Raw genomic sequence first — 26,547 nt, 5'->3', positions numbered from 1 at the left:
TGACATCCATCCCTCCTCAGCCATTGTGCGAGTTTCTATGATGTATTTATACAAACGCTAATGCACAGGCAACTGAGAAGGGGGGGGGGGGGGGGGGGGGCAAGACAGAGTGAAAAGACATCCAAACAAAATCATCTGTTTTGATTTCTCGATACAATGTAACCTCTGCCACCTTCTGGACCCGAATGTGCACTGATGACAAAGCATCATATAATCGATGTCAGCCTTTTGTGAATTTGAGACGAACTGATTCTGATTCACAATCACGTGAACACCGAGACAATGAAATGACTCATTTGATTAGTTTAGTGTGATGCATGTCAGCCGCCAAGGAGTCAGTGGTTTTATCACAGGCTTTACAAATAGAGTGCAATGTAACGGCAATATGAAAAAAAAGAAAACTAAACAACCAAAAAACAAAAAGACAAGATAAAACTTAGATAATGTAGACAACCAGCGCAGCTGTCACTTCATAAATCTATGATATCTATGCATTATTTATACAGACTGGAAAAGGAGAATTTAAGGTTTACTTTTTTCTGCAGGGCGCTAACATTATTATCCATGAGGTGTCTATATTTATATCTGCACATTTTTTTCGCCTTTTATCTGATAAAAAGAAGACCTATCCGAGGAAGCGGAGGAGTAAGTCCATTTTCAGGGCCAACATGAACAAACAGTACAAGCGAGGACTACACGGTGTCAATTTGCCAAAGAGCTGGGTGGATTATTTTAGAATCACCTCACACTTCAGGCTGGTTTGTTTTGCTCCGTGGAGAGTATAAACATCCACACCTCATCTACAATAAACAGACACTACATATTACTGAGAGAGAGGGAGAGAGAGATGAAGACGAAGCCATTCAAATAGACATCTCTCTCTCTCTCTCTCTCTCTCCCACACACATACACACACACACACATAGACATAGAGAGAGAGAGAACAGGAGGCTGACATACGGAAACATGTCCTTCAAGAGACATGGCCGTAAAAGCCCTTCAGTGTTTGACTGAAGTGTCAATCACTGGGCTACTTATTACTCTAATTGGATTATTACTACAGTTTAGCCATCTGTATGCCTCTCTGTTCTAAACATGGCAGTGCCAGTAACTCTAGCTGGTAACTGTGTGACGAAGGAAAACATAAAGAGAGAGGAAAATACGAGTCTTAGTAAAAGTGTGCGAGCTGCTGAAATAGCACTTGGGAGTATTTTCAAAGTACATAAAAGGAACCCTGTGCGCTACACGTTTTCTAAGTAATGTGGTCATTTTTTAAACTACTGATTGTCCTAAAGTGTAGATCATAAGTGTCTCATTTGCTTTGAAGGGTACAGTAAGTATATGTCAATCTAAATAGTGGAAAACTTGGTTTTATCAATGTAACATGAACCAGTATTTAACTGACATAAGAAAGAAAGGTGCTAGCTGCTGTGTGTTCAGATGGAGAGTGGCAGCGAGCACATAAAACAGCCCAGAGACAAGGATGAACTTTGGCCTTCTCTAAACACCTCCATATTTGCCTGTAAACCCTTCAATTCTGACATCCTAATACTTTCTGTCTCTCTGTCTTTTATACGCACATTTCTGCCGCTGAATGAAATCTTAGTGGGGAACGCATAAAACAGCCCAGTGCGGATTTGACAACCATTTGAGATTACTCAGCGAGGTTTTGAAGCTGATGCTACAGGACGTCGGGTTAAGGATCTCAAGTCAGAATTCAGGTGAGAACATCACTGAAAAATGAGACGGTATGAATGTGCACACGGGGCTCGCACAAAAATTTACACCGACACAGACTGAGACACAAATCCTCTGCAGCCACCCGCCATGTCTTTAGCACCTCACCCTGACTTGCCTCCCCTCTCTTTACAACTTTACTCCCATTAATCTCGCACACCTCATCACGGTCCCGGCACCTCGACCCCAAAGATCTCATATCCTCCACACACCTTTACCTCCTTTCTGGGCTCAGCCACAGCTCTGAAATCCCACAACTAATAACTCCCTTGCATGTTCTGTACCTCTGGACTTGTTAGCAATTCCACCTGCCACTAACTATGAGACTTCTCCCAAAATCAAAAACAAATCTAAAGTTGTGTCCTTTATGAGAGACAGAGAGACAAACCTTTGCGGCCTTTTTCTCATTCATGCCTACTGTTTTATTTCTTTTTCCTATCCTCTTAAGGTGTTCTGAAACACCTGGTGCGTGACTGTGCATCATAAATACTAACGAGGCTTGCCAAGGAGACACAGAAAAACACATGTTAACAGCAGACACACATGCAAGAACCGGACACGGATATTCAGGAAAAGGTAGGTCATCCAGCAGAGATTGGGGCGAAAAAGAGGGAAAGAAAGACACAATCAAGCAGTGAGATAGACATATCAGAAGACAGACAGACACACTGGGCAATTAGACAAACATACAGAGACAGAGCGTTCCATTACATGCGGAGACTGACATGGCGGCGACTGAGACAATGGGCCCCTTCACTATACTACAAAGTGTTTATGTCCCACGTCAGTCTGCATCACCAGTGTCCCCCTGACTGCTCCCAGCTGACGGCCCACACACACACACACACACACACACACACACACACACACACACACACACACACACACACACACACACACACACACACACACACACACACACACACACACACACACACACACACACACACACACACACACACCTCTCTGACCTCTGGAGCTGAACTTGAACATACACACACGCCTGCTTTGCTTTCTGTCACATGTCAGCGTATCACATCCCATGCAGGCACACACTCTCAACACTGTAGGCGTGTGTGTGTGTGTGTGTGTGTGTGTGTGTGTGTGTGTGTGTGTGTGTGTGAGTGAGTGAGTGAGCAGAAGAGGATGAATGGATGAATGGGCTTCTGTTGGACTGCTCCTAATGACTTTATTTAGAGATGTTGTGTTTAACGTCAGGAAACACCAGTCATGTATGCCGCCAGCAGCATCTGTGGTGAGGGCAGTGTGAGACCTCGACCTCATCCTCATCCTCATCCTCATCCTCATCCTCATCCTCAGAGCTCAATTCACCAAAACCCTTCAACTAACCACAATTTCCCATCATCTGACTGGACTGTACTGAGTAGTAGACTGCGCACTGGTACAAAAATGAAGAAGAGGTCTTTCTCTCTCTCTTATTTCCTCCTAAAATCCCATCATCCCGTCTTCTTCATCATCTTGCTTTTTCTATACCCCTTGTCCCCCCTCTTCCTCTCCTCATTTCCCTCCCCCTGCTTTTTGATACCAGTGCATAAAACACACCAAAAGTTTTCACTGGAGCTGGGTAATGAGGCAGACCTTTGACCTTGCCTTGATGACTTCCATACCTGTGCATGTGCAAGAATACGTATGAGTGTGTGTTTTGGTGGGTGCGTGCATATGTGTGTGTGTCTGCAGCTGGCGGCTGACAGCGACATGACTAATGAGGGCCCGGGACAGAAATAATAGGTGTGAATTATAACACAAAAAAAGGTACAAGCGCAAAGGAAAAGGAAGAACAAATGGCCGATGAATGGACAGGAGGAGAGGCAGATAAAGGACAGAAAACAAAGGAAGAAAGAAAAGCTAAAGATTGGAGGAGAGTTTAAATCATTAGGAAACTATAGCTCAGGCAACACAGGGGAAGTTTCACCACGCATCAACAAATCAGGAAAAAGTTGCCCTGAGGCCCAGGGTTTCACACGACTGACACTGCTTCTGTGTGAGGACACAGGTTATGATGGGTTCACCGTTCGCTCACTAAAGGGTGACTTCTAGTCTCTGTAGCGCACCCACAGTCACTGTTACCTGCTACAGGAGATACGGGTGCAGCCGCTTCAGCTGTTAATGCTGCAGTTCTCTGTTGTTTACATGCTTGAACATTTATCTTTACATGTGGGAAAAGAAGTCCTTTTTAATCCTTCTGCAGGTTCATCTCCAGGGGAAAAAGAGCATTGCAGCTAATTCTTTTAATTTAACATCTAAAGTGACAGCCCTGTTTAACACGTATGATTATACTCTAGTCTTGTTTGCGTGACATGGTTCAACAATGATGTGTAAAACCAGTCAACCAGTCACCAGTCAGGCTTCATTGTTTGGATGTTTCTTGAGAGAGTATAACTATGTTAAGTAGTACAAATTAGGCAAAATAACAGTATCAGTATCACCCATTTATCTGAGATTGTAAACCAAATGAGGAATCTTCTTAGTGAAAAAAGAATCACAGTTTTTCAAATCAAAATGCTTAAAAAGAAAAAAAAAAAAAGTTGATCTGAGACACTCGATCCTGCAGCGGAAACCAGACTCTGTGGAGCAGCACAACCTGGACAGCACATTTGGGTGTCTGGCAACACCACCCTACAACTGTCACACTCGGGGTCAAAGGCCATCACGTGTAGACAGAGCAGAACTTCCTAATTATACATGATAAATGTAATCACACACAGGAAGCATTTCTCTCCACAATTTAGTGGCTTAACCTTGTCAGATGTGCCAAGCTGGCAAGGAAATTGGAGGCAAAAAGGTGTATAAGCCTCATATTTGAAATTCTGGCATATTTGTTAACCTTTACAGCATGTACCTAAAAATCAAGCAGGACTTGAAAATAATTCCATACTAACCAATGTTCTGGCTTTTTGTGTGGAGCTCTGCAGGTTTTATAATTCAGAAAAACCATTAATAAGGACCAGAGAGAGCAGAGAATAAGAGAAGGGTGTGTGTTGTGATAATGATGCTATCTGGCCGAGACAGACCACTTCAGTGAAGTCCATGCTCCTGCTGGATCAGATCAGTGGCCATAATGGCTGACTGCAGCCAGAGGGTCTCGACCCACTGACACAAAACACGGCGCCAAGACAGGAGCGAGACAGATGGACAAATAGACAGATAGATATTCAGACAGACATCCTGTCTCGAAACCACAAATAGATAGAACAATTAAGTCAGGTCTGGTCATTTTCATTCCAGTGACCTTCGCCCCTCACCTCCTACGCATGTAAGGAGACAAATTACTGCTGCAGTTGGATTTGGCCGACAATTCCAATGCAGGAGAACATGCGGTGTGAAGGCTGGGACAGGGGACATAAATCATACCTGTATTTGATCTGTGGGGCTCTGGGCGGGCTGATGGTGTGACAGCTAGCATGCACCCCACGTCTCTGAACCCTCAGAGGCTGAAAGGGGTCACTTGTTTTGCAGGGCCAGTTTCAGTGGTGTGTACATCTGGGGACAACTGTGCTAAATTCTGCTTTTAACGTGAGTTTAAACAATCAAAAAACATTTCAAAAGAATCTGCTGAATGAATGCTTAAAGTAAGTGTTGCAACTCAAACAACAAATTGTAAGTGGCTGCAATATTTCTGTTTTACCACTAGCTACCACTAACACTGTGCAATATAACATATGCAGACACATATCACACATACTGTATATATGTGTTAAAATGAGATGATGTTTCTGGTAATGTCTCAGGACCAGCAGTGAAATTGTCTGAGGGGTTAGCGGTGGCTGTGTGTTGCTTCTGCCATTCACAGTGCTGATTACACAGCTGCAAAGAGAAAGAGCAGATTATCAGGTTGGTAATTGACTCAACTTTGCTTGTAAGGTATTGCTCTTCTTGTGTTTTTGGCACTAGAAATGCAGATGTGGGATGAAAGCCTGGCTTTGTCAGTAGTGGATTTTGGCACCATAAACTGCAACGAGTTCAGCTAGTTGTCAAATCAAGCATGCTCTTGTCACAAAGAAACAGAATCCTGCTGGCTTGATGAATCCCTTGACTCTACTCTTAACAGAAACAGAAAGCCTTATACCTCAGTCAAACAGCCACGTTTTCCTGCTTTCATCAGCGTTCATGTTACCAATATGTCTGCTTGCTCTAGTGTTATACAGTATGTTCCATATCAAAGGCATACAATGTACGAGTAATTGGCTGTGCGGCAGTACCTCTCTGCAAGTCGTATGCACTGTGCACACATGTAACAATGCTTATTCCACAAAAACATTACCAAAATTATACAGCATCATTCTCTGGTGTCCCGAGGGAGATTACTATGTTACATCAGGAAGTGCCCTTCAAAGTTTCCACCATTGTAATTGTATGGTTTAGAACCAGACTTTGTTTTCTGCCTTTCAGAGCCAGTTTTAAAACCCCAGAGGTGGCTGGTCTCCAGGCAAGGCGAAATCAGAATTGAATTAACACCCAAAGAGCATTTCATCAGAGCCAGCAGGGCCCCGTGGTCCAGGACACCTGTAATAGAGTTTTCCCTCTCAAAGACGTAAAAACATCTTAACTCCCATTGTACGGAAGGTTTATCTGCTCCTGCCTGCACGCAACTGTGCTGCTGCAACTGATCAAATCAGGCCAAACAAATTGCATTTGTTGAGAGAAGGATCAAATGCTAGCACCCACAAAAAAACATATTAGCAGCCTGATCTACACAGAAGACCCCTGGCATAGTGGCAGTATTGGATTAACAGAATAACATAGAAAGAGAGAGGAGGATGTAGAGAAATCCAAACTGACTCCTTTCCGCTGCTTTCCCTTGCTGCTCTGCTCCTTTGCGCACTGAGGAATTACCACAATCGTATGCAAGTGAGGAAATAGATGGCGGGGGGGGGGACACTTACATGCAAAGAGATGTATTGGATTACTGTGAATTCAACTGAAGTGTTGCTGCATGCCAATCTCAACACTGAAGAACATGGTAGGATGGAATGAATAGATATAATTAATCCTCCGAACTACCACGCCCTTGGATAACAGACAACTTGCGAAGTCTTTCTCAAATTCATCTAAATATGATCGTAGAACAACTCAACACTTATGTCCATTATTCTCACAATGGAATACATTAAAACTATCAAATTCAAACATTTGGTAATGGGAAAAGGAGATATTTTTTTCTGTTTGTTATTAAAACAAACAGAGACAGAGATGTCTGGGATGAACTGGTGTGTGAAACTCAGGGGAGAGAGAGGGAGAAAGTGAGTGAGTATGGGAGAGAGAGGGAGAGAGAGACTAAGGGGCCTGACTGTCTGACAGACAGGCAGGCAGATGGACAGGAACTTGGCATTAGGGAATATGATTCTGCCAGAGAGTGATCCATAAAGACTGGAGGAGGTCGAAGGGCACACTCTCTATAATGACTCATCATCACTCAGTGGTGTCCGAGCTGGGATGGCCTCTGTGTGTGTGTGTGTGTGTGTGTGTGTGTGTGTGTGTGTGTGTGTGTGTGTGTGTGTGTGTGTGTGTGTGTGTGTGTGTGTGTGTGTCTGGAAGAGAGGGCCAGTGGATCCGCTGAGAGATAGTGCTGGATAAATGACCGGTTCTGCTATGCTAGGCCTCTGGGGAGAAAAGGGAGATCCCTCTGTTGTTTTATCAGAGCCCCGGCCAAATAATGTCACCCACAACATCAATTAATCCCCTCATCAACAATAAAAACAACAAAAAAAAAAGTTTGAGGAAAAACACGGGTGAGGAGGTGAAAATGACATTCACTGGGTTATGAAATATGATAAATGTCGTAAAGCGTATGGAATTCCTTCTGTCGGAGGGAGTCTGTGTTTGACTTCTCGGGCCTGGGTAAACACGGCGGGACGGACCTCGCCATGGCAGCTGTTCCCGTGGTAACAGTGGTGGGCAGCGGAGGCGGGGCCTCAGGGGAGTTGTGGCGTTTTTCATGAAGCGATTTTTTTTTTTTTTATTCACAGCCAGTCATTACTTTTACTACAGCGCAGCCCGAACTGACCACTAAAAGGGCGGCGCAGTCTGCCAACACCTTGTATATGGAATTCATAAAACAATAGCTCACACTAAATTCCCCTGCTGCATTCTCAATCAAGCTGCTACGCCAATGACTGTTTCTGTGTGCATTTATGTGCGTGCATGTGCAAGGGGCCATATTTTCAGTTGTGCAGCATCGGATGAATATCTCCATTTCTTGGCAGCTGACAGCCTGTTTGTCATCCACTCCACAACCAAGAGCTGACCTTCAGCAGCATAACTACCTTTATCCTGCCATACCTCTCCTCTCCCCTCCCTTCAGCCCTACATCTCCATTGCCTCTTTCACTCTCTGTCTTTCTCAGCACTACCTCCCTCTAGTTCTCCCTCACTTTTTGCACTTTCCCCCTCTACAGCCTTTGTCATTGATCGCTGATGCGATTGGCTGCCTCCATGCTCAGTAATGACCTGCCCTGGTAACCAGCCGGCTGCTCCGCTCGGCCCCTCGTAGATTGAACTGTCAGATGGCAGCGATTAATGGCTGGGCAGAGAGACACAGACTCGCACCTGCAATGTCCCACCCTGCACTGCCCTGCCAATGCGCTGTCCCATCCAAGCTTGGCCTACACAGGTACATGCATGTGAGTGTGTTTATGTCCAAAAAAAAAAGGGATAAATATTCAAACATGACTAGGTGAATGTGTTTATGGGTGCATATAAATCTTTGCTTTCATACATGTACTACTACCCCTGAGGGTATGCATGCATTCTGGCCTGCTGCAGTGGCTGCTGGGAACAGGGTGTGTCAGAGGGGCTAAAAGGACAAGAGGAAAGGGAATCAAATGACAAATGTGTACAGTGTAAATGAAGATCTTGCAAAAAAGGCTGTCAAAAAATGCTAAAAATGTATATAACTAATATAAAAGTAGCAAACACAATTCACTTTTAGGACCCTGAAAAGTAGAAAAAGTTCCTATTCTGCCAAATCAGAGAATAACTGCACCAACCACAGTTTGCTCCACTACTTAAATGACAGCATGTAATCATTATTTGTCTGAAGTGCTCTACTTTGTTGCCCCTTGCTCGTCTTTATTACAATATTAGTTATGATTGCACCCGTAATCATTCACTTATTCTACTGTTCGCGCTTGAGTCACTCCGCGCAAGAGAATCTGAATAAATGCCTAAAATGCTAACACATGCTATTTCCTCAAACAGAGATGAGTGGGGTGTTTGGTCTGGTCTCGCTCTGTCTGTCTGTCGAGCCGAGCGCTGCAGGCCCACGCGGCCGTCCCGTGTTGTACTTGGCTGGCCGTCTGTTAACTGTCAGCGCAGTATCTCCTTACACTGATGAATGGGAAGTTTCCAGACCTTTCCCAAAGCTTTCATTCCCTTGTTCCAACGCTTCATCCAGAGGAATGGCCAAGAAAACAAGGGCTCCTCCGCCCGCCCACCAGCCTCCCTCAAGGGGAGCGCCAACATCGAGACGGGCACGGAGGCTAAATTTAAAAGGCTCCCTTCGAAGGGGGGAGGAAGAGGGATGGAGCGAGGGAAGGAGAGAGGGAGAGAGACAAAGAGTGAAAGAGATGTAGACAAAACACAGTGGAAGAAAGACAAATCAGAAACATAAGAAATGTGGTGGGAGAAAAAGAGTAACTGAAGGAGGGAAAAAAAGGCAGAAGATGGAAGGAGCGTAATCCTCTGAACAGTGAGCATGTGAATATCAGGCCAGTAGGGGTTTGGCGTGGTGTGTGAAACGGAGATAAAATCGATTAGCTTGTCCACTGACCCAGTGAGCAGCGGGCCCCCCGCTGCCCCAGTCCTGCCACAGCCCTGACAGAGACGTCCAGGCCCCCGAGGCCCCTGGGGGTCCCTTCTGGACGCTGAGGTGAACAAAGTGGTGCCCTCCTGTCAAACTAAAGCCCTCGAGCACCAGCAAAACAACAAACCATGCTGCAATGCTTCACTGCTCTCTGATTCCACAGGAGACAGAAAAGATGTAGTGCGGGCTGCTGAAAGAGGACACTGTGTGAGCGCTGCTGCTCAAAACACACCACAGAGGTACTGTCTGAAAGGAAAACAGCGTCAGTTAATTCACAATTTCAGCCAGCTGACACCAAGTTAGTTTTTTGACTATAAAAACTATTTTAGTCATTGTGTTTTAAACCTTACTTCCCTGTGTCTCATAAAAGAATTGTGAATAACGGCTGAAATTAATAGTAATTAAAAGTTGTTAGCAGTTATTTAGGTTTCAGAAAAAGATTCACAAGGCAGTAAAAAAGTGAGAGCTGACACCCTCTTCCTGTCATCCAAATAAAAACACAACAGCTACAATCTTCAGAGATGCCGCCACTGTCTTATTGAAATCCAGAAAATTGTCAGGTACTTCTTCTAAATTCTAAAAGCTCTGGCCTGACCAACTTCCACCTGTTGACAGGCCCTGAAAGCTCTCCCTATCGTTTTATCGCCTTGTTTTCCTCACATGATTTCCTCAGTCAGATCACTGGGTGAGGAGCACCTCTTTGATTCCTGGCTCATTGTAGTGTATCTGACCCTGGAGGTCACCGAGTGGAAAAAAGTGGATGTGTCAGTGCTGAGCTCTTCTCCGTGTTAGAATAATATTTCTATGGTGCATTTAGGATGCTAACGCTAATCAAAACAGGACATCCTGAGGAGGGCCGTGCTCTCTCTTCCCTGGCCCCGCTCACCGACCGCTTTATGTTTTTGTGTTTGCGGAGGAGCGACAATCCCAGGAAGCCGCGAGGAGGGTTCATCAAAGCTCCGAGCAGGGGGCCCCGGCTGCAGGATCGCTGGAATGCGGCGTGGAAAGGAATCTCTACTGTCCTATTGTTCCCTTGTTTCCTCGGTCTCATCACACGCCGGCACGTCCAGTTCACTTACAGGTAAGCAGCGCTAATCAGCCCTGCATTCCTTTCCACGGCCACATTCTTTCCTCTGCTGCGACCCTGACTGACCAACAACACTTGTGCACGCACGCAGACGGTGCACGGCTAATACGGACGCACACATACGCAGAGGGGAAGTCATCAACACAGATCTCCAAGGACAGGGACACGGTGTTTCCTTTTCTCAGACGTGGGATTGGGGGTGGAGGTGAATGTCGATGGTGCAGTGGAAAGATGATCCACCTCACAGAAACTGGGCTTTATGTTGAAATTATGTTGATCTTATGTCTATAAACTTTTTTATATTTAGGAGTCTGTGATTTAATGTTTCACAGAACAACAACATATATATTTTTTTAATCGTGCAGTCTGTCAATCCTAATGTCCCCATAACGAATTCACAGCTTGTCGTGACTTTTCCTCTTTGTGCCCCTCACTGTGACCATCACTGTCCCAGCTCTGCAACACGGGCAAGACAGCCGCTATCAGATCCAATCAGGTGAATGTGGTGCAGCGCAAACTTCATCAGGAAGGCCCCAGCTTTGATCACATCTCCTACCCTCATCTCTCCCGCCCTGCGGGGCCGAGAGGTCGCCGCTTAATGAGCTTCGGGGTGGGGAGTGGGGCGCTTGTTGTGGCCGAGATGAAAGGTGTACAGGAATCACACACACATGACACACAAACACGTAAACGTACACACCTGACTACATCTGCTCTGTCCTGTCCTCCCTTTTCAGCCGCAGACAGACGTGACCTGATCCCTCGTTTCACCCCTCTTAATCAGAAATGACTTGCCTCCTCTCCGTCCCTCCCTCCCTCGCTCCTTCCATCCCTCGGGCCAGCCTGCTCCACCTAGGGAGATCCCCAAGCAGTGCTGGAACACACTGTTATCACCACGTTCACAAAGCGATTGTTGGGTAATTCCTGTTTATCGCTATGTGCTCCCTCCAGTGTGTAAGAGTGAAAAAAAGCACTGTTCTCTCTGTCAGCCCTCAATGACAGTGATTAAAATGAATGTCAGCATGCAAAAACAGGTCACTTTAGCATATCTGCCAGTGTGAAGATATTTAGCGTTAATTCAAGAGACAGAAAAAGCAAAATGATCATATTGCAGCCGACAAAATAACATCACGTCTGCAGTCCAGAGTAAAGTGCAGCACACGCAGACTGGCAGCTAGAAAAAAAAAGTCACATCAAGCCTCTTGTTTAGCCTCCCTCCCCATAAAAGCACTCAACAATGTAGTAAAGTGACTTTGGGTAGTTAGCCGATGTGAGACATGAGGCCAGAGTGTCGGGCCCTGTTTCTACCACCTGCTTCAGGTAATTGATTGGAGTATAAAATGATTGAGTTTCTTTAATTAGCTAACAGACATCTCTTCTCAAAGCGCGCCAGGGAGCTCTAACTTCGCAGCACCTCATTAATAGCCCGGGCGGACCGCACCATCAGCAATCTGTTGACATTATAACTCCTCAGACATCATAACGACACACAAATCAGTTTGATGTCTGGGTAAACATTTCAACTCAGCGAAATGTCATTTATCTCAGACCAATTTGTGATGAGAAAATGGCGGCGTGTCACGCGTTTGACAGCTACTCCGCAGAGCGCCTTTGTTTCGCTCTAAAACTCGCACGTACACACTCCGCTTGTCCAAATAAGCACATACACACACATTCTCACCTCCCCTCCAAACGCGCGCGCGCGCGCGCGCACACACACACACACACACACACACACACACACACACACACACACACACACACACACACACACACACACACACACACACACACACACACACACACACACACACACACACACACACACACACACACACACACACACACAAGCACAATCTATAAAAATATGCTTAGCTTGGGACTGGTCTGTTGATAATGACCTCAGCCTTGGCACCGTACTGGGCCAGACCAGACTGCCGACAGACTGGAGGCTTTTGTGTGGACTCCCTATCTCTAACTCTGTGACCTTTAGGGGGGAGAAGAAAGCAGAAATGCCTTTTTTTATTTAGAAGGGGTAAGGCTCACTCATTGTTCTGTGTTGGTACGGTTTCCCTGTGGTAAACACACAGCGGTTCCCAGGCTTGACATGTTGCTGCACACCACCCTCCCACCCTCCTCCCCCTCCCTCCATCCATCCCTTGGTGTTCCCACACTGCCCTGTCTGGGTCGCTGCACCCCCCCCCCCCCCCCATCAACAACACAAACACACACACACACACACACACACACACACACACACACACACACACACACACACACACACACACACACACACACACACACACACACACACACACCATCAACATATAAACACTACCGCCTCACACAACGCACAATGACAGCAGAACTACACCCTTTCACCTGTCACCAGGGCAGCATTCAAAGACGAATGCTTCTCTGTGTTTTTATGCATTATGAAAGTCCTCACAGGCATGATGAGCTGAGGTGGAGGACAGTGAGGCTTGGAGAGGGAAAGGAGGGAGTACAGATGGGAGAGGAGCCCTCGCAGGGCCACTGTGTCAGGGCCTGGGAGGGGACCTATGACGGGGCCTGGAAGCTGCCTAGTTGCTCCGGACAGGGGCCCATCCTTCAAGCGGGTGACAACAGTGCATAAACAAACCACTAACCTCATCAGCTCTCTGTTTACAGCCCTGAGACTGAGTCCTGGGCGACTCATTAACATCAGAGACCTTGCAAAAAGAGCGATTTTCTGAGGGGTGGGGTGAAGAGGGGGGGCTTCTCCCATCATAAGAGAGGAGGAAAGTGGACGACAGATGGGGGCGTTGATAGATGAGGGGGCCTGGGTCACACAGACAGACACGCTTGTACCTTAAAAGACAACTAATACACCCACAAAGGCTGCATGTGTGAGCATATGTGTGTGTGACATGCTTCACACCTGGTCTGACAAGCTTTCAGCAGCTTTCCTATTAAAAGCTATAACAAGCAGAGGTGCTGCCACTTGTTCTCGAATGTGCGTGTTCACCGTTTTACTCCTCTGAAGACCGATCGTGCAATTGTTACACAACCATGAATCTGAAGCAGAAAACTGTAGTCTTTCTATGCACCCAAGTACTCCGCATGACTTGTAGTTTAAGTGGGCATTTCACACACAATCTGTCACCTAATGTCAACACATGAGCTCAAAAAGTCAGCAGGAACTTACCGAATCTCACATTAACCCTTAAAATTTATAAGAAAACCTTTTAACAAGTGACCGGGCAGAAGGTGTGAAATAATCCTTTTTTTCCAATTGAAGAAGTAGTCGACTTAAGCGATCTGCCCTTTTCTGCTTTTAAGATGTGCCTAACAGCACTGAGGGACACAGGCCCTGAGCTATGAAATGACGTAAATTCACTTGATGTGACTTGACTAAAATAAAAAAAAAACATCATTAAATAAATGAGCTATATGGTAACACATTAGCATTTGAAAACAAATAAAAGAAAACGACAAAAACCGAGGGCCCCAGTGATTCCTGACCAGTCCATTACTGCAGGAGATATGGGACATTTGTATGCGGGGCTTTGGCTCCCGCATGCAGGCAAAGAGCGCCGCTCCGGCACAACAAGGGCTGTTTAATGGGGTCTCTATTTCACTTTCCTCGCGCCGGCCCGCTCCCTCTCACCTTTTAAATGGGCCGATCTATTAACCGTTTTAATGAGCTCCGCCAGACAAACGCGAGATGCATGGCCCATTGCACAATGTGAGGAGGACGACGCACTTCTCCGCTCCGGAGAGGAGAGGCGGTGACAGACGGCGAGACACCGAGGCCTCTCTCTCCCTCTCTCTCCTCTGTGTCGCACGCACAGCTTCTCGCGTGCCACTCAGGGGTGTCAATTTGTAAGATTTTTCATCTAATAAGAGATACGAGCCTGCCTTTTGCAGACAGGCGGATCAATGAGTGTTGGCTGACAAAATATTGTGGCAAATGTGAAAAATGATTAGCAAAAGTGTGTGCCATGGGACGCAAACTGGATTTGAACGCTCCATTGCCACTTGTTACGCCTGCAAATCGTTTTTATGCAACTTTTCCTTTCGGTCATTTTTTTTTTCCACGCACTACGTTGAAAAAAAAAAAGGGATTAAAATTGGAATTAACATTTACATGCACGGTTTGCAAATCAGAATATCATCCAAACTGGGTTATGAGAGATTATTCGTCATTGTAATTATTACTAACAAATTATCAAAGACCTCCAAACACATTAAAGTCAAGAGGTTTTTATTGAGACACAAATACGCTAAGTGAACCTTTAATTAGGCCTACACCAGGCTAGTTTGGATCATCAACCCCCCTCCTCCACCATTTTTCTGGAGCCCACAATTCACCACGGGGTGCGGCCTTGGCTATACTTAGTTGGGAAGCAAAAGCGAGTTTTTGTGGCGCACCGCATTACATCTGGACGCGCGGACTAATCAACCTCCATCAATCACTCTTACGTTTACCACCTCTCCATCACCTCCTCTATTACACCCAGCCCCCCTTTTTTATCACACGGCTGCTCTGCAAGGAGGCCCCGTACATGCCCGTTTTAACACGACTTCTCCGGGCAGGCGGGGAGGCACACACTGAACGCATTTACCAGCAGAGCTCTTATGAGGGGTCTGGGAATTTAAATATTCACTGTTGACACTGTGCAGACCTGGCTGGGGGCCAGAGCGGGCCCGCTCCTCCGGGGACCCAGAACATTCCCCCATTCTGACTCAAGACGTAGATTTCTGCGTCTTCCAGCTCGAGAATAATAATCGTTAAATAGCATACACGGAGAATTATCAGGCCTATATTATGAGAATGGCTTTAATGGCTCGCGAGCGCGTAGAGAAGTTGATGTTTCTTTTCTGCGCGCGGCATAATAATACAAAAAATCAATTGGAAAACAAAGCCTGTGTTTCACAGTCAAGAAGGCCCTATGAGGAAAGTCAAGTGTTTTCTTTCCTGTTGATGATGATGGCGGTGTGTGTGTGTGTGTGTGTGTGTGTGTGTGTGTGTGTGTGTGTGTGTGTGTGTGTGTGTGTGCGTGCGCACCTACTTACTCATGCGCGCCACAGCATTTTCGAAGCAATTTAGATACATTCATAATTGCTTTGTTTATTAAACTTCGTCAACATATCTGCATTAGCCCATATTTCACTCCTGTGTAAAACAATCAACTCACTTTTAAGTGACCACATGTAAGAGCTCCATAAGCTGCTGCTTAATGGCGATAATTGTCCAAGTCCGCCAAGACCACACCATATTGTTTTATTTACTATATTTTGAATACAGGTAGTCCATATGTAAAACTGGATGTTCTCTTAACGTCCTTTATATAAAATGTCTGCAAGCACTAAAACAGTGCAGGCCCGGGCCATTACACTGCTGCCTTTTTGACCTCGCTGCATAATTACGTCCAAAAACATCTGCAGCACAATTCTGCGTTAACGGTGTGCATTGTACAGTTAGAGCTTCGACAACTAAAGGAGTCCAAACTCAAATGAAAGTCAACACATCGCAGACATTTACGCAAAAACACCACTGAAACAGTTTGAGGGGGAGAAAGGGAATATCATTCTTGATAATTTATTGCAGCATAATCAATGCATGAATAGCCATATCAATCATCTCCTTGCATAAATTCTTAGTTGAGTGCGTCCAAGTAATTAAATCGATTTAATGACAAGAGTGTTTCGATGTTATACTTAATTTAATCAAACCCATTGATTATTTGGAGCTATTATTTGAAGCTAAATGAATTTTGTTAGCAGAGAAAGAAGTCTGCCTGCTGCTGCAGCGATCAAACCACGCGGAGTGTAAACTCTGCAAACATTCGCGCATCCAAATAATTTACACATCTAAGTCCGAATTTTGTGTTTTTCAGAGTGCCATATATAATTTAACAACCAGCACACACACACACACACACACTGCGCGTTAAGAAGAGCTGAACACACATACAAACAGAGTCACAAACACACAAGGCGTCCTTCCCTGACACGTTTACCGTGCCTGCCTAAATCCTCGCTTTCTCCTCACTTCTCTCCATCAACCTGCCTTTTCCAAGTTGCTCCCCGCAAGCTGAAGTGACCGGCAGCCCGCAGCAGCAGCAGCAGCAGTGTGCAGCACAACTGCCGATTCACGGGACATGGGACTCTGAGCTCCACTGTACGCTACAGCGCCCACTACATGCAACGAGCGGACCCAGTGCTGGAGCGGACGCCCTGCACAAAGTTCCTCCATCGCTCCTTAAACTTGAAAGTTTACCCTCTTCTTGTGACAGTGTTGCAATTTTGTTTTGCCTCCGCGACCACACCATCATTTTGTCACTCTTAACAGGTGAAAGTGCGGACTATGGCTCTCTGGTGGAAATGGAAAGCGCCACAGAAACTTCATAAACGCAGTGATAACAGACAGTCTATAGGTATAGAAGATGGCATGTTTCAAAAGGAGAAAAAAGAAAGGGATGTTGCACCTACTCGTGGCCAGTTTCCGTGCCCTGCCTTTGGACCTCATGGTGCCAGTCTCTCGGCGTGGGTTTGTTTGGATTTTTTCTTGGATCTTTTTTCCTCCTTTTTGTTTTTTCTCTGTCCTTTTTCTCGGGGTTTTCTCAATCCAAACGCGCTATCTCTCCAGCATTGTCAGTGTGGACACCTTCGCACATGCGCACAGCCCGAAATCTGCCGGCGGCAAGTGCCAGAAAAAGTTTGGGACGATTTATCACTTTGATAACGAACCTGACCTGCTCAAGGCGTGTGAATCGTGGACATCTCCTCTCGTGTCGGAGTTTCAAACGACCACTGAGTGAGAAAGCGGGGCGCACTGCAAAAAATGTCCGACGCTGCTGTAGCCTCAGACTCCGCCGTGTTGTTTATCTAACACGTGAGGAAACTTAGTAATTGAGATGCGCCCGGTGCGTTTTTTTTTTTCTTACTAGTGTGGGGACTTCTCTCAAACCATGAGCCGTGCATCTTAAAATAAAGCAGAAAAAGCCAACAGAATTAGTCAGATTGAAGAGAACTCGTCTAAAAAGTTGAAATGAAGTTGATCTACCAGATGCAATCAATATCTCTAAAGACAGACTTTTTGAAGTCCTTCATAAGACGGATATTTTTTTTTTTTTGCAGTCATCACCCCGGATCTAGAGCCGAGGACATTAATTATAAAGATCTTTATTCTATGTTCAACTGCGCACCTTTTCTCTTTAAATGAACCCCCATTAATCAATGTTCACTTAAATTACCAATGCTGGATATATTCATTAAAGATTTTAGATATTTTAATTGTGTTTTGACCATTATACCGAGCACTGGAAAATGAATGAACCCCCCCCCCTCCCCCGCTTGGGCACCCGACTGACAGCTCTAATATGAGAGTGCCCAGGTCGCCCCCCCACCCCCCACCCCACCCCTTGTGCTGACAATTATTAATATGTTAAGTGTTTAAATTAATTCCTGTTTGAGACGTTTCTGTTGCAGTGCGTAAATTTCATCACTTGGTAATTGCTGAAAGCTCAAAAAGGATGTTTTCACTCGATTTAACTTGGAAGGAGAACGGCTCTATCAAGAAAGAAAAAAGACTTTTGTCCGAGCCTTCATCTCAGTGGGTGGAATAATGTTTGAATCAACTTTTTTTTTTCGCCCTCGATTTTGAGAAAAAAAGGCCACACTCATAAATGCATGCCATCCAGGCACTAAAAGTCAATAAAATCACTGCATGTCTGCTGTTATCGCATAAACATTTTATAGAGGCATATTTAGATACTGAGTCATATATCAGCAAAATAGAGTACCAGCCAGACAGAAAAACAGCAAACCATGATTTGTTACCATTCTCTGTATTTCACTGCAAAAAACTATGAAAAAAAAACGTAAAGTTGCATCCACACTTGACATCATAAAAGGTGCACAGCCCATCTGTCCCCAAATACAGACAGCGTATAATTAAAGTAATTGGCAATTAATTAGATCCGCATGAGATCATGCTGACCTCGCAGATGAACTCTTTAATGGGTTGTGAACTCGAGCTATCGATTCCGAAGTGTGTTGAACCTGATTGACGTGACATCATGCATCTCGTGGAAAAAAAAAACAACAAAAAAACAAGACATCTCCGGTGAGCCCCAAAACCAGAGCAGGCCATATGGTAACCTGGCACGGCGCATACAGTATGCACAATAAACAACAGACCAAAAGTATTTCGTTCGACTTATTCACAAACTCCCTTTCTTAACATATTTACGCTCCTTTAAAGAAATAGTTCCACGTCTAAAAACTAAAGTTGGTCATTTCTGAATCGCATTTAAGCGGCCGAGTTAACCAGAGGTTAATTCTGCTTCTTTATTGTGGTTGTGCCTCACCTTACCTCTACTGTAATGACATAAAAGGTGCTATTAAGTGGGTTGCGCCGATACACCGTTGAAGAAGGTGGCGCGCCGCGCGTGGCCTACGCACTCACACGCACCAACAAACACACACACGCACGCACACAGAGGGAGAGAGCTCCAGGCAGCGCGCTCAATTAGCCTAAATGGAAACAGTTTTCATTCACCGCAATAACTCTCTCCTCTCCTCCATCGCCTCCTCTCCCTTCTCAAGCACTTTCTCAATACATATTTTATTATGATGGCTGAACCCGGTGGCAGCGCGGAGCGGCGCAGAGATGCCCACAGCCCCGTGGATTGTAATTATTAGAAATTAATTGGGTTCGAGACCCCCACGGTTGCAAGCATCAACGAAAAGACCGCCTCTCTTCCTTCACCTTGCGTTGGATTCACGCACAAATATCAGCTAGCAAACGAGTCTAATCCAATTTTGCTTAAAGCGAGCGAATCTTCATCCAAACAAACAGGTGTTGCCGCATCACTGGATTACAGTAGCAGCCTATATTCAGCTGTTAAGGGGTTAAAAAAATAACATGATCTGTATTGGGGGTTGTAGAGGCAGACTAAAAGTGAAAAGGGAGCCTCTGGCACGAGGAAATTACCAGCGCCCGCGTGACCTTTGAGCAAGGTAATCAATCAAGTGATCAACAGGGATATTTATCACTGCTTTGTCCCAACCAAACCTCGGTCTAGAAACAAAATAAAAGATGTAAAATGAGGATATTGATGCTCAGGTACGTTAGGCTAATCATTCAAAACAACAACAACAACTAATAATAATAATAATAATGATAATAATAATAAGAAGAAGAAGAAGAAGAAGAAGAAGAATTTACTGTTAAATATTTTAAATTTCAAATAAAATAAGAAAATAAACTCTGGTGTAAATAAGCAAAAACAAACAGACATAAACTTGGGCCTACTCATAAAAAAAAAAAAAAAAAAAAAAAGGAAAAAAGCCAAATTTCAACCCTGCATGCCCACATTTCGTCTTGGTCATTACTGCTTTGGTTTCTCACATATCGCAGGCCTACTGAAGTTGAGACACGTGTGTTCAGTCAGGGTTTTATTTTTATTGATCTCACACCTATACGACCAATATGATATTGCAAAGATTTCCTCGCTTTTTGCTGCCGTGTACGGTGCTAAAAAATGCAAAGATTTCCTTGGCCCAGTGCGTGCTGCCCCTTTGTGGAGAATTATCGACCCAATCAAACGCAATGAAAGCTTCCAATGAACAGCTAATGCAATGAAAGAATGCTGGGCAGGAGCAAACAATCCTTCTTCGCTGGGCAAGGGGCTCATATTATCCACAGTTTAAACAGAAAAAAAAAAAAAATCAGAGCAACGACACGAGTAAAAATGGGAGATATTTCTAACCAATTTGAACATCCACATCGATTTTTGATTTCATTAGATCTTTTCCCATGTTGCTTTTTTGGCAGAGGATAATTTAAAAATGAGGGTGAATATTGGATAAAATCATGGCTTGAACGTCTGGGCAGTTTCAAGGTGAGGAGGTCCTAAAAACCAAACAATCATAATAATATCTTTAGGATGAACACATGTACTTTTAAACATGTAGAAAAACGCGTGAGACAATCTCAAAAAAAGGCAGCATGCCTGATAAAATCTCGTATTTTTAGATAGCTTTTGGTGTAATTGCACGTCGTGTAATCCGATAATTATTCCAGATGAATCCAATGTGGTTTATGTGGTTTTATATTTCTAAACGATACATTAAAACCACGTCATACTTCCCTTTAATAAAGGCATAATTATCCCATCAAAAATACCAATGCATTTGCAAAACTAGATTCGAGATCTGATTATTTTCCCCAAACACTGACTATGTGTACAGTCCCAAGAGGATATCTCTTTATTTGAGGTCGATTGAATGAAAAGGCAAATTAACGGCAAGGAAGTAAAGTCACGAAAACATTTAATTTAATCCTACTTGCATTCTTCAAAATAATAAAAATTGTAACGATCCCCACACATGAAGCACCGAGACCTCAAAGCGCGATGTGGTTCTGTATCAGTGCTTGTTCTCCCACTTTCTGCAAGAGCCCGAGTCAGTGTGAAAAGACGAGCTTGTGGGATATTCGTTATACCATACCGCCCTCTAGTGGATGCTATGATGTAATGGCTGAGATATATACTTAACAAATAGTTGATGATTGAGCAGTGAATGTGCAGTCATACAGCATTCAGGCTTCAATCCTAGCAGTCCAATCAAAGAGGAATAAACAGATGAATCAGTTTTATGGGAAACCCTGCAGCCATACTGTCAATACATGCCACAGCTCTATGTGCACTATAGGAAACGTAGATCTAACTTGAGTGTAGATTTCACCATTTACAGACTTGCTGTGCATGAAGTGACTAAACTCAAAAAGCATGAGGTTAACAAGGGACTGATTAATACCCAGGCCTAGCTTGCACTGAAGTAAAGTGCATTTTAACAACCGCTTGTGGACTCGGTATCCAGCGTGGGAGACAAATTACGATGCGCCCCTGAGACAATTTGTGGAAGTAGTATTGATAGGGCTGGTGTTGACCGTGGACATATTTACCTTTGAGGACTGCTTGATGAGAGCAGCTTACCTACACACACACACACACACACACACACACACACACACACACACACACACACACACACACACACACACACACACACACACACACACACACACACACACACACACACACACATCTCAAGGTACAAACTCATCCCCATTTATTTCAACTGATGCTCCCCTTCGCAACCAGTACTGTCAACAGAGATGTGACAAGTAATCAATGGGACAGTCGATCGGGTTTATTTATCTCCGTTTCCAGTAACGGCACACAGTGGAATCCTTGTCAAGTTCCCGGTTGTGAGGCAATTAAGGGAACACGCAGATGGATGGGATGCTTCAGACACAGAGTCAATAACCTAGACAGTGCCTGAAGCTGACTGCTTACCGCACAGCTCCTCTGAACTTGAAACAGACAGACTGATATTATAAATGCTTTGGATGAACATTTCTAGTATAGGTACTGACTTTAGAGCTGAATTGCTTTGAGCTGCTTTAGTTTCAGTGTCCTGGTATTTGTGCACGTTGCCTCACTGACACACGGCCACGTCCTACTGGGAGTTCAAGTTCAAATTCTGTTCTGATGCAAGAGGGCAAGAGCAACACAGCAATAGAGAGGCCAAAGGATGATACGAACGCTGAAAAGACTTAGCCAAAAGTCAGACAGCGGACAAGCTCACTATGACAACAGGTATGAAAAAGGCCAACCAGTCCACCGACAGAAAATTAATGGAAAAGTGATGAATCTGAAGGCAATTATCGAATTCTTTACTTTAATCTTCTCTAATGTGAAGATGCTTTTCTGTTTTATATCACTGTAAATTAAATGTCCATGGGTTGCAACTTAAGGACATCATGTTAGCCTTTGGAAAATGATGACTTTCACAACTCTCTGATGTTTTCTGGACTAAAAACAATAATTGTCAGTTTCCAAGACACAGGACAACCTCCATCACTCTCTCTGCCAGTGAAGTCCTCAGAGATATTTCCAATTAAGTTTACTCCTGGCATTTCTGCACCACAGGCACTCCTCTCTCCAATAAACTGAGAGGAAGCTGAAAGTGAAACAGCAAGCACGTGCTGTCCCACATAAACTGAGACTATCGTGAGCTTTCCACAAACCTACTGTATGCCAGGGAAAACGCTGAGCTCTGATAAAATGTTCCGCCAGAAACCCTGCCTGGTGGTCAGCAGCCACATCTGAAGCGATGAGCATCTCAGGGAGCGAAGTCAGAGATCTTTCACCAGCTGGGGTGTTTTGTGTTCAGAAGAAAACACTCCTTTGAAAGAGATTCTTCCTTAAGAAATGTGTTTTACTTACCCATTTGTAGAGACCAGCACAGAAATAGAAGAATGGAAGTGTCAGCAGGAGGGAATGCCAGATGAGAGCATCATTTTCTCCAGAGGCCAGGGAAGCTGTATTTTTTACAAACATGCAGGGTGAAAAAAAGAGAAAAATCTCAACTCAAACCAAAAATGTGGTAGTCGCTGTACTTTCAAGCTTTCACACAGAGAGCATTTTGAAATATCACCACAGGAAAACCACAGGGGTAAATAATTACATTTACGATGGTTGAATTCCATTTAGCTGCTTCAGTTTCAGGGTCCTGGCGTTGTGGTCCACTCACATGATTCACTGGGACACTTGAATAGAACAGAGCATTGTTAATGTTATTAGTAATACCTGAGCTTTTCCTACTGACTCAGTAAACATTCATTATGAAATGATATTTGAGCTTAGGTTTAACACGCCATTTAAAAAGGTGCATATTTTTTTTCCCAAAATATCTAAAAATGGCATGCAGGACCAAATAAAGGACAGAAAGAACAAAATAGTATACATACCAGTAAGCAGGGTGAATGGCACGTGTCCTCAGTTTCTTTTGCAGCAGAATACAACGCCTGTTTCCGGACATGTTTGCAGAACTTCTAATTCGCGTCCTAAGCTGATAAAAGATTTGTTTGTTAAATCTACAGTCAGTAAAACGCTTCATGTTGCTGTGTTGTCTATCTTAATGTTGGCTGGTCACTACAGGGCGCACATGCAGCTTCATTCAGTAAGTCAGACACCGTCTGTCCGTCTTGTTAGTAAATATTTAAAATAAACAAATTATTTTCAACTTTTACAAATTTGGCGCCGTCCCTGCCTGATCCCGCCTCCACCTCATACAAGTGAAATGGTGAAAGCTCCCCAACACCAATAGACGTTGGCTGAGGAGCCAATCAGGGCCTCACACATTGGGCGTTTCCTTGTTAAAACTGTCGCGCGCTAATCGTCGCTTTTCGTTGGAGTAGCGTAAACTTTCATCTCCTCTGTTCCACTCTTGTAACACATCAGCGATGGCTGTCAATACGTTGGGGGCGCACCTTTTCATTGTGGTAGTTTGAGCTCCAACTTTTTGTAATTTCCTGTTTACAGGTGGGTGTAGTACGGTAGCCTGGAGGGACATACCTGTCAATGCCAGCTCCTCTTGTCCAGTCTAGTGGATGGCAGCAACGCCAAAAGAACAAGACGGTACGTTGGCTGAACTGTTGACCTCTCTTAATATTAAGTTTATCAGTGGTTTTTATTCTGGATCCGACCCGACACACACACACACACACACACACACACACACACACACACACACACACACACACACACACACACACACACTAATGATAATAACAATAATAATAATAGTATCAACAACCCGGGCCGGATCAGTACCCGGGACCGACCCGGGAAAGTTCCCCGTCGGTCCCGGCAAAGTCCCGGAACTTACCCGGATCCGACCCGGAAATGAACTTACACGTGTCCGACCCGGGACCAGACTCGGGGTCAGTCCCGGGATCTGACCCAGGACATACACAGTAAATAGTGCGTTACAGCAGCGGTCCCCAACCACCGGACCGCACAGAGAGACTGAACAAAAAATATTTTATTGATCATCAGAGTCTGAGGGAAGTTTTATTTTGAAAATCAGGTCCATCCGCCTGTTCCTCTGTACACATGTCAAACCGCTCGTCTCGGTGCGTATCTTGCGTGATACGGTAGTAAAAAACGTAAGCCAAAATGAGTCAAAAGTAAGCTAGCAGAAATGAGTGAAAAAAAAAACCAAACGTCTTTGGAGAGCTTCTTCAAAAAGTGGAAAAGGCCAACTGATGAGACAGAAGAAGAGCCCACATTTCCAAGAAAAAGAAAGCTACATTTAAGAGACAATTGTCTCAGCAGTCCTACTTAAAATACGGGTTTATCGCTTCAGGAGATTCTCACGCACCAAGCCCGTTGTGCGTAATAAGTGGCGACAGGCTCGCAAATGAGGCAATGAAGCCCTTTCGTTGAAGAGAAACAAGCGCAGGGCTCCCACTAATCACAACAACTACATTCAGGGTAATTGTGAGTGGTATTTTTAATAATTTGTTTGTTTGTTTTTTTCGCTTCCATGCCGGTCCGGCAAATTATTGCTTTACATGAAACCGGTCCGGTGCGCAAAACAGGTTTGGAACCACTGTGCTAGAGGATCTTAAAGCTTAGTGAGAAAGTTAGGTTAGGTGTAGGCAGACATGCTGAGCTGTTGGAGGGAGTGTGTTTGCTCTTCTGATTCAGTTTTTAAGTAAATGTGATGGCCTTTGTAGTAAAATATTAGTGAAGCAAACCAGACAACAACATTTTAAGTGTGTAAGCAGAAGCCCCAGTGCCTGCAGTCCCACCAAGGTGAATAATGAGCACCGCACCTTTGAACAGATTCAAACAACTTTGAGTGCTGTCTCATGGCCCCTCCATCCTTTATGAGGATCCTGAAACACAAAGTTTTGTGTTTTTGAGTAAGTTTCTTTATCTTTTCATCTTCCATGTATTGTATCAGTTTTTGTGACAGTGGGCCTCTTCGATACTAATGATGATTTCATTTCAAATTGCTTGATCACAATCTAATGTGGTTATTTTGGATGTGCTTTGTCAGAACTGATGTATTCTTGCAGACAATGTAAAGTTAAGTGAACCAAGCTTAATGCAAAGGATGGCAGGGAACAGGTCAGGGACTAAGCACCATTAACAGGAGCTCTGAGTGTGAAGGTATGTTTTCATGAGTTCACTCTCTGCTTCTCTGTATTTTCTATATGATAAATAAGCTTTTAAAACTCAAACTGTCTCATCTTTCAAACATATGTTAATCTGAAATATGTATTATAGATAACTGGGCTGATGGATGTACCACAGCAATAGGCATACCAGTTCCTCTTCATTTATTGTTAGAGGACAGAGCTGTAAAAAAAAAGAAAAAACTTACCCTGTATTGCCCAGCTGTCACTCAACCATGACAACGGGGTGTCCTTACTTTTGATCCAAAAAGGGAAACAGTGACATTAAGACCCCACTCGTGGCCAGAAATATATTACATCCTCAGTGATGAGAACTGCCATAGAGAATGAATGGGAAAAGTTAAAGGAACAATGCGTAAGAACCAGCCACCTGTTGAGGGTCACTCCAAACAAATAGGGGTTAGCATATCACCGGGGTCACTGCTGACTGCTGCTTACTACACTCTTTGTTGGAGCTATCTTTGGCTGTAGCTACTAGCTGCTGTTAGCTAGTTAGCTCAGTTAGCCATGCAGCTAGTGGCCCTAAAAGCTGACTGGAGAACGCTTGTATTTCCCCTTTCAGTAAAAAAAATAGAGGCAAGAATATATATTTTCTCGACATTTTCTGATTTATTTTGTTTATTATTAGACTGAAATATTTAAGAGAGCAAGTGACAAGCAAGCAAACTCACACCTGAGGTACAAAGTGGTATTACGAGACAGTTCGGGCCACAGCTAGTTAGCTAGCATGCTAACTTCAGTAAATATCTCTGCAACACAATACATAGATTCATACTTCATACTTCATACTTCATACTTTGCCAAATTCTTTTGATAATGTTCACTTTTTTTTAAATCATTTTAAGTGAACATTCTTGCC

General features: G+C 44.3%; 1 protein-coding gene across 12 annotated transcripts in view; it reads right to left on the bottom strand.

Annotated features, from left to right (window-relative positions):
* Positions 1 to 17,278, bottom strand: part of mecom (MDS1 and EVI1 complex locus) — a 129,218-nt gene extending 111,940 nt beyond the window's left edge. For 8 of the 12 annotated variants that reach the window (XM_070971086.1, XM_070971093.1, XM_070971087.1 and 5 more), the window contains exon 1: positions 17,120 to 17,278. In XM_070971086.1, coding sequence (XP_070827187.1) covers positions 17,120 to 17,156 — 37 coding nt within the window. In that variant the 5' untranslated portion in view covers positions 17,157 to 17,278. The remainder of the gene's footprint in view (positions 1 to 17,119) is intronic. The other 4 variants (XM_070971089.1, XM_070971098.1, XM_070971091.1 and 1 more) reach the window with 1 other exon arrangement.
* Positions 17,279 to 26,547: the final 9,269 nt, after the last annotated feature.

Source organism: Chaetodon trifascialis, chromosome 9 (genome assembly GCF_039877785.1).
Source record: "Chaetodon trifascialis isolate fChaTrf1 chromosome 9, fChaTrf1.hap1, whole genome shotgun sequence".
Classification (NCBI taxonomy): Eukaryota; Metazoa; Chordata; class Actinopteri; order Chaetodontiformes; family Chaetodontidae; genus Chaetodon; species Chaetodon trifascialis.
This window is presented reverse-complemented; position numbering and strand designations above follow the sequence as displayed.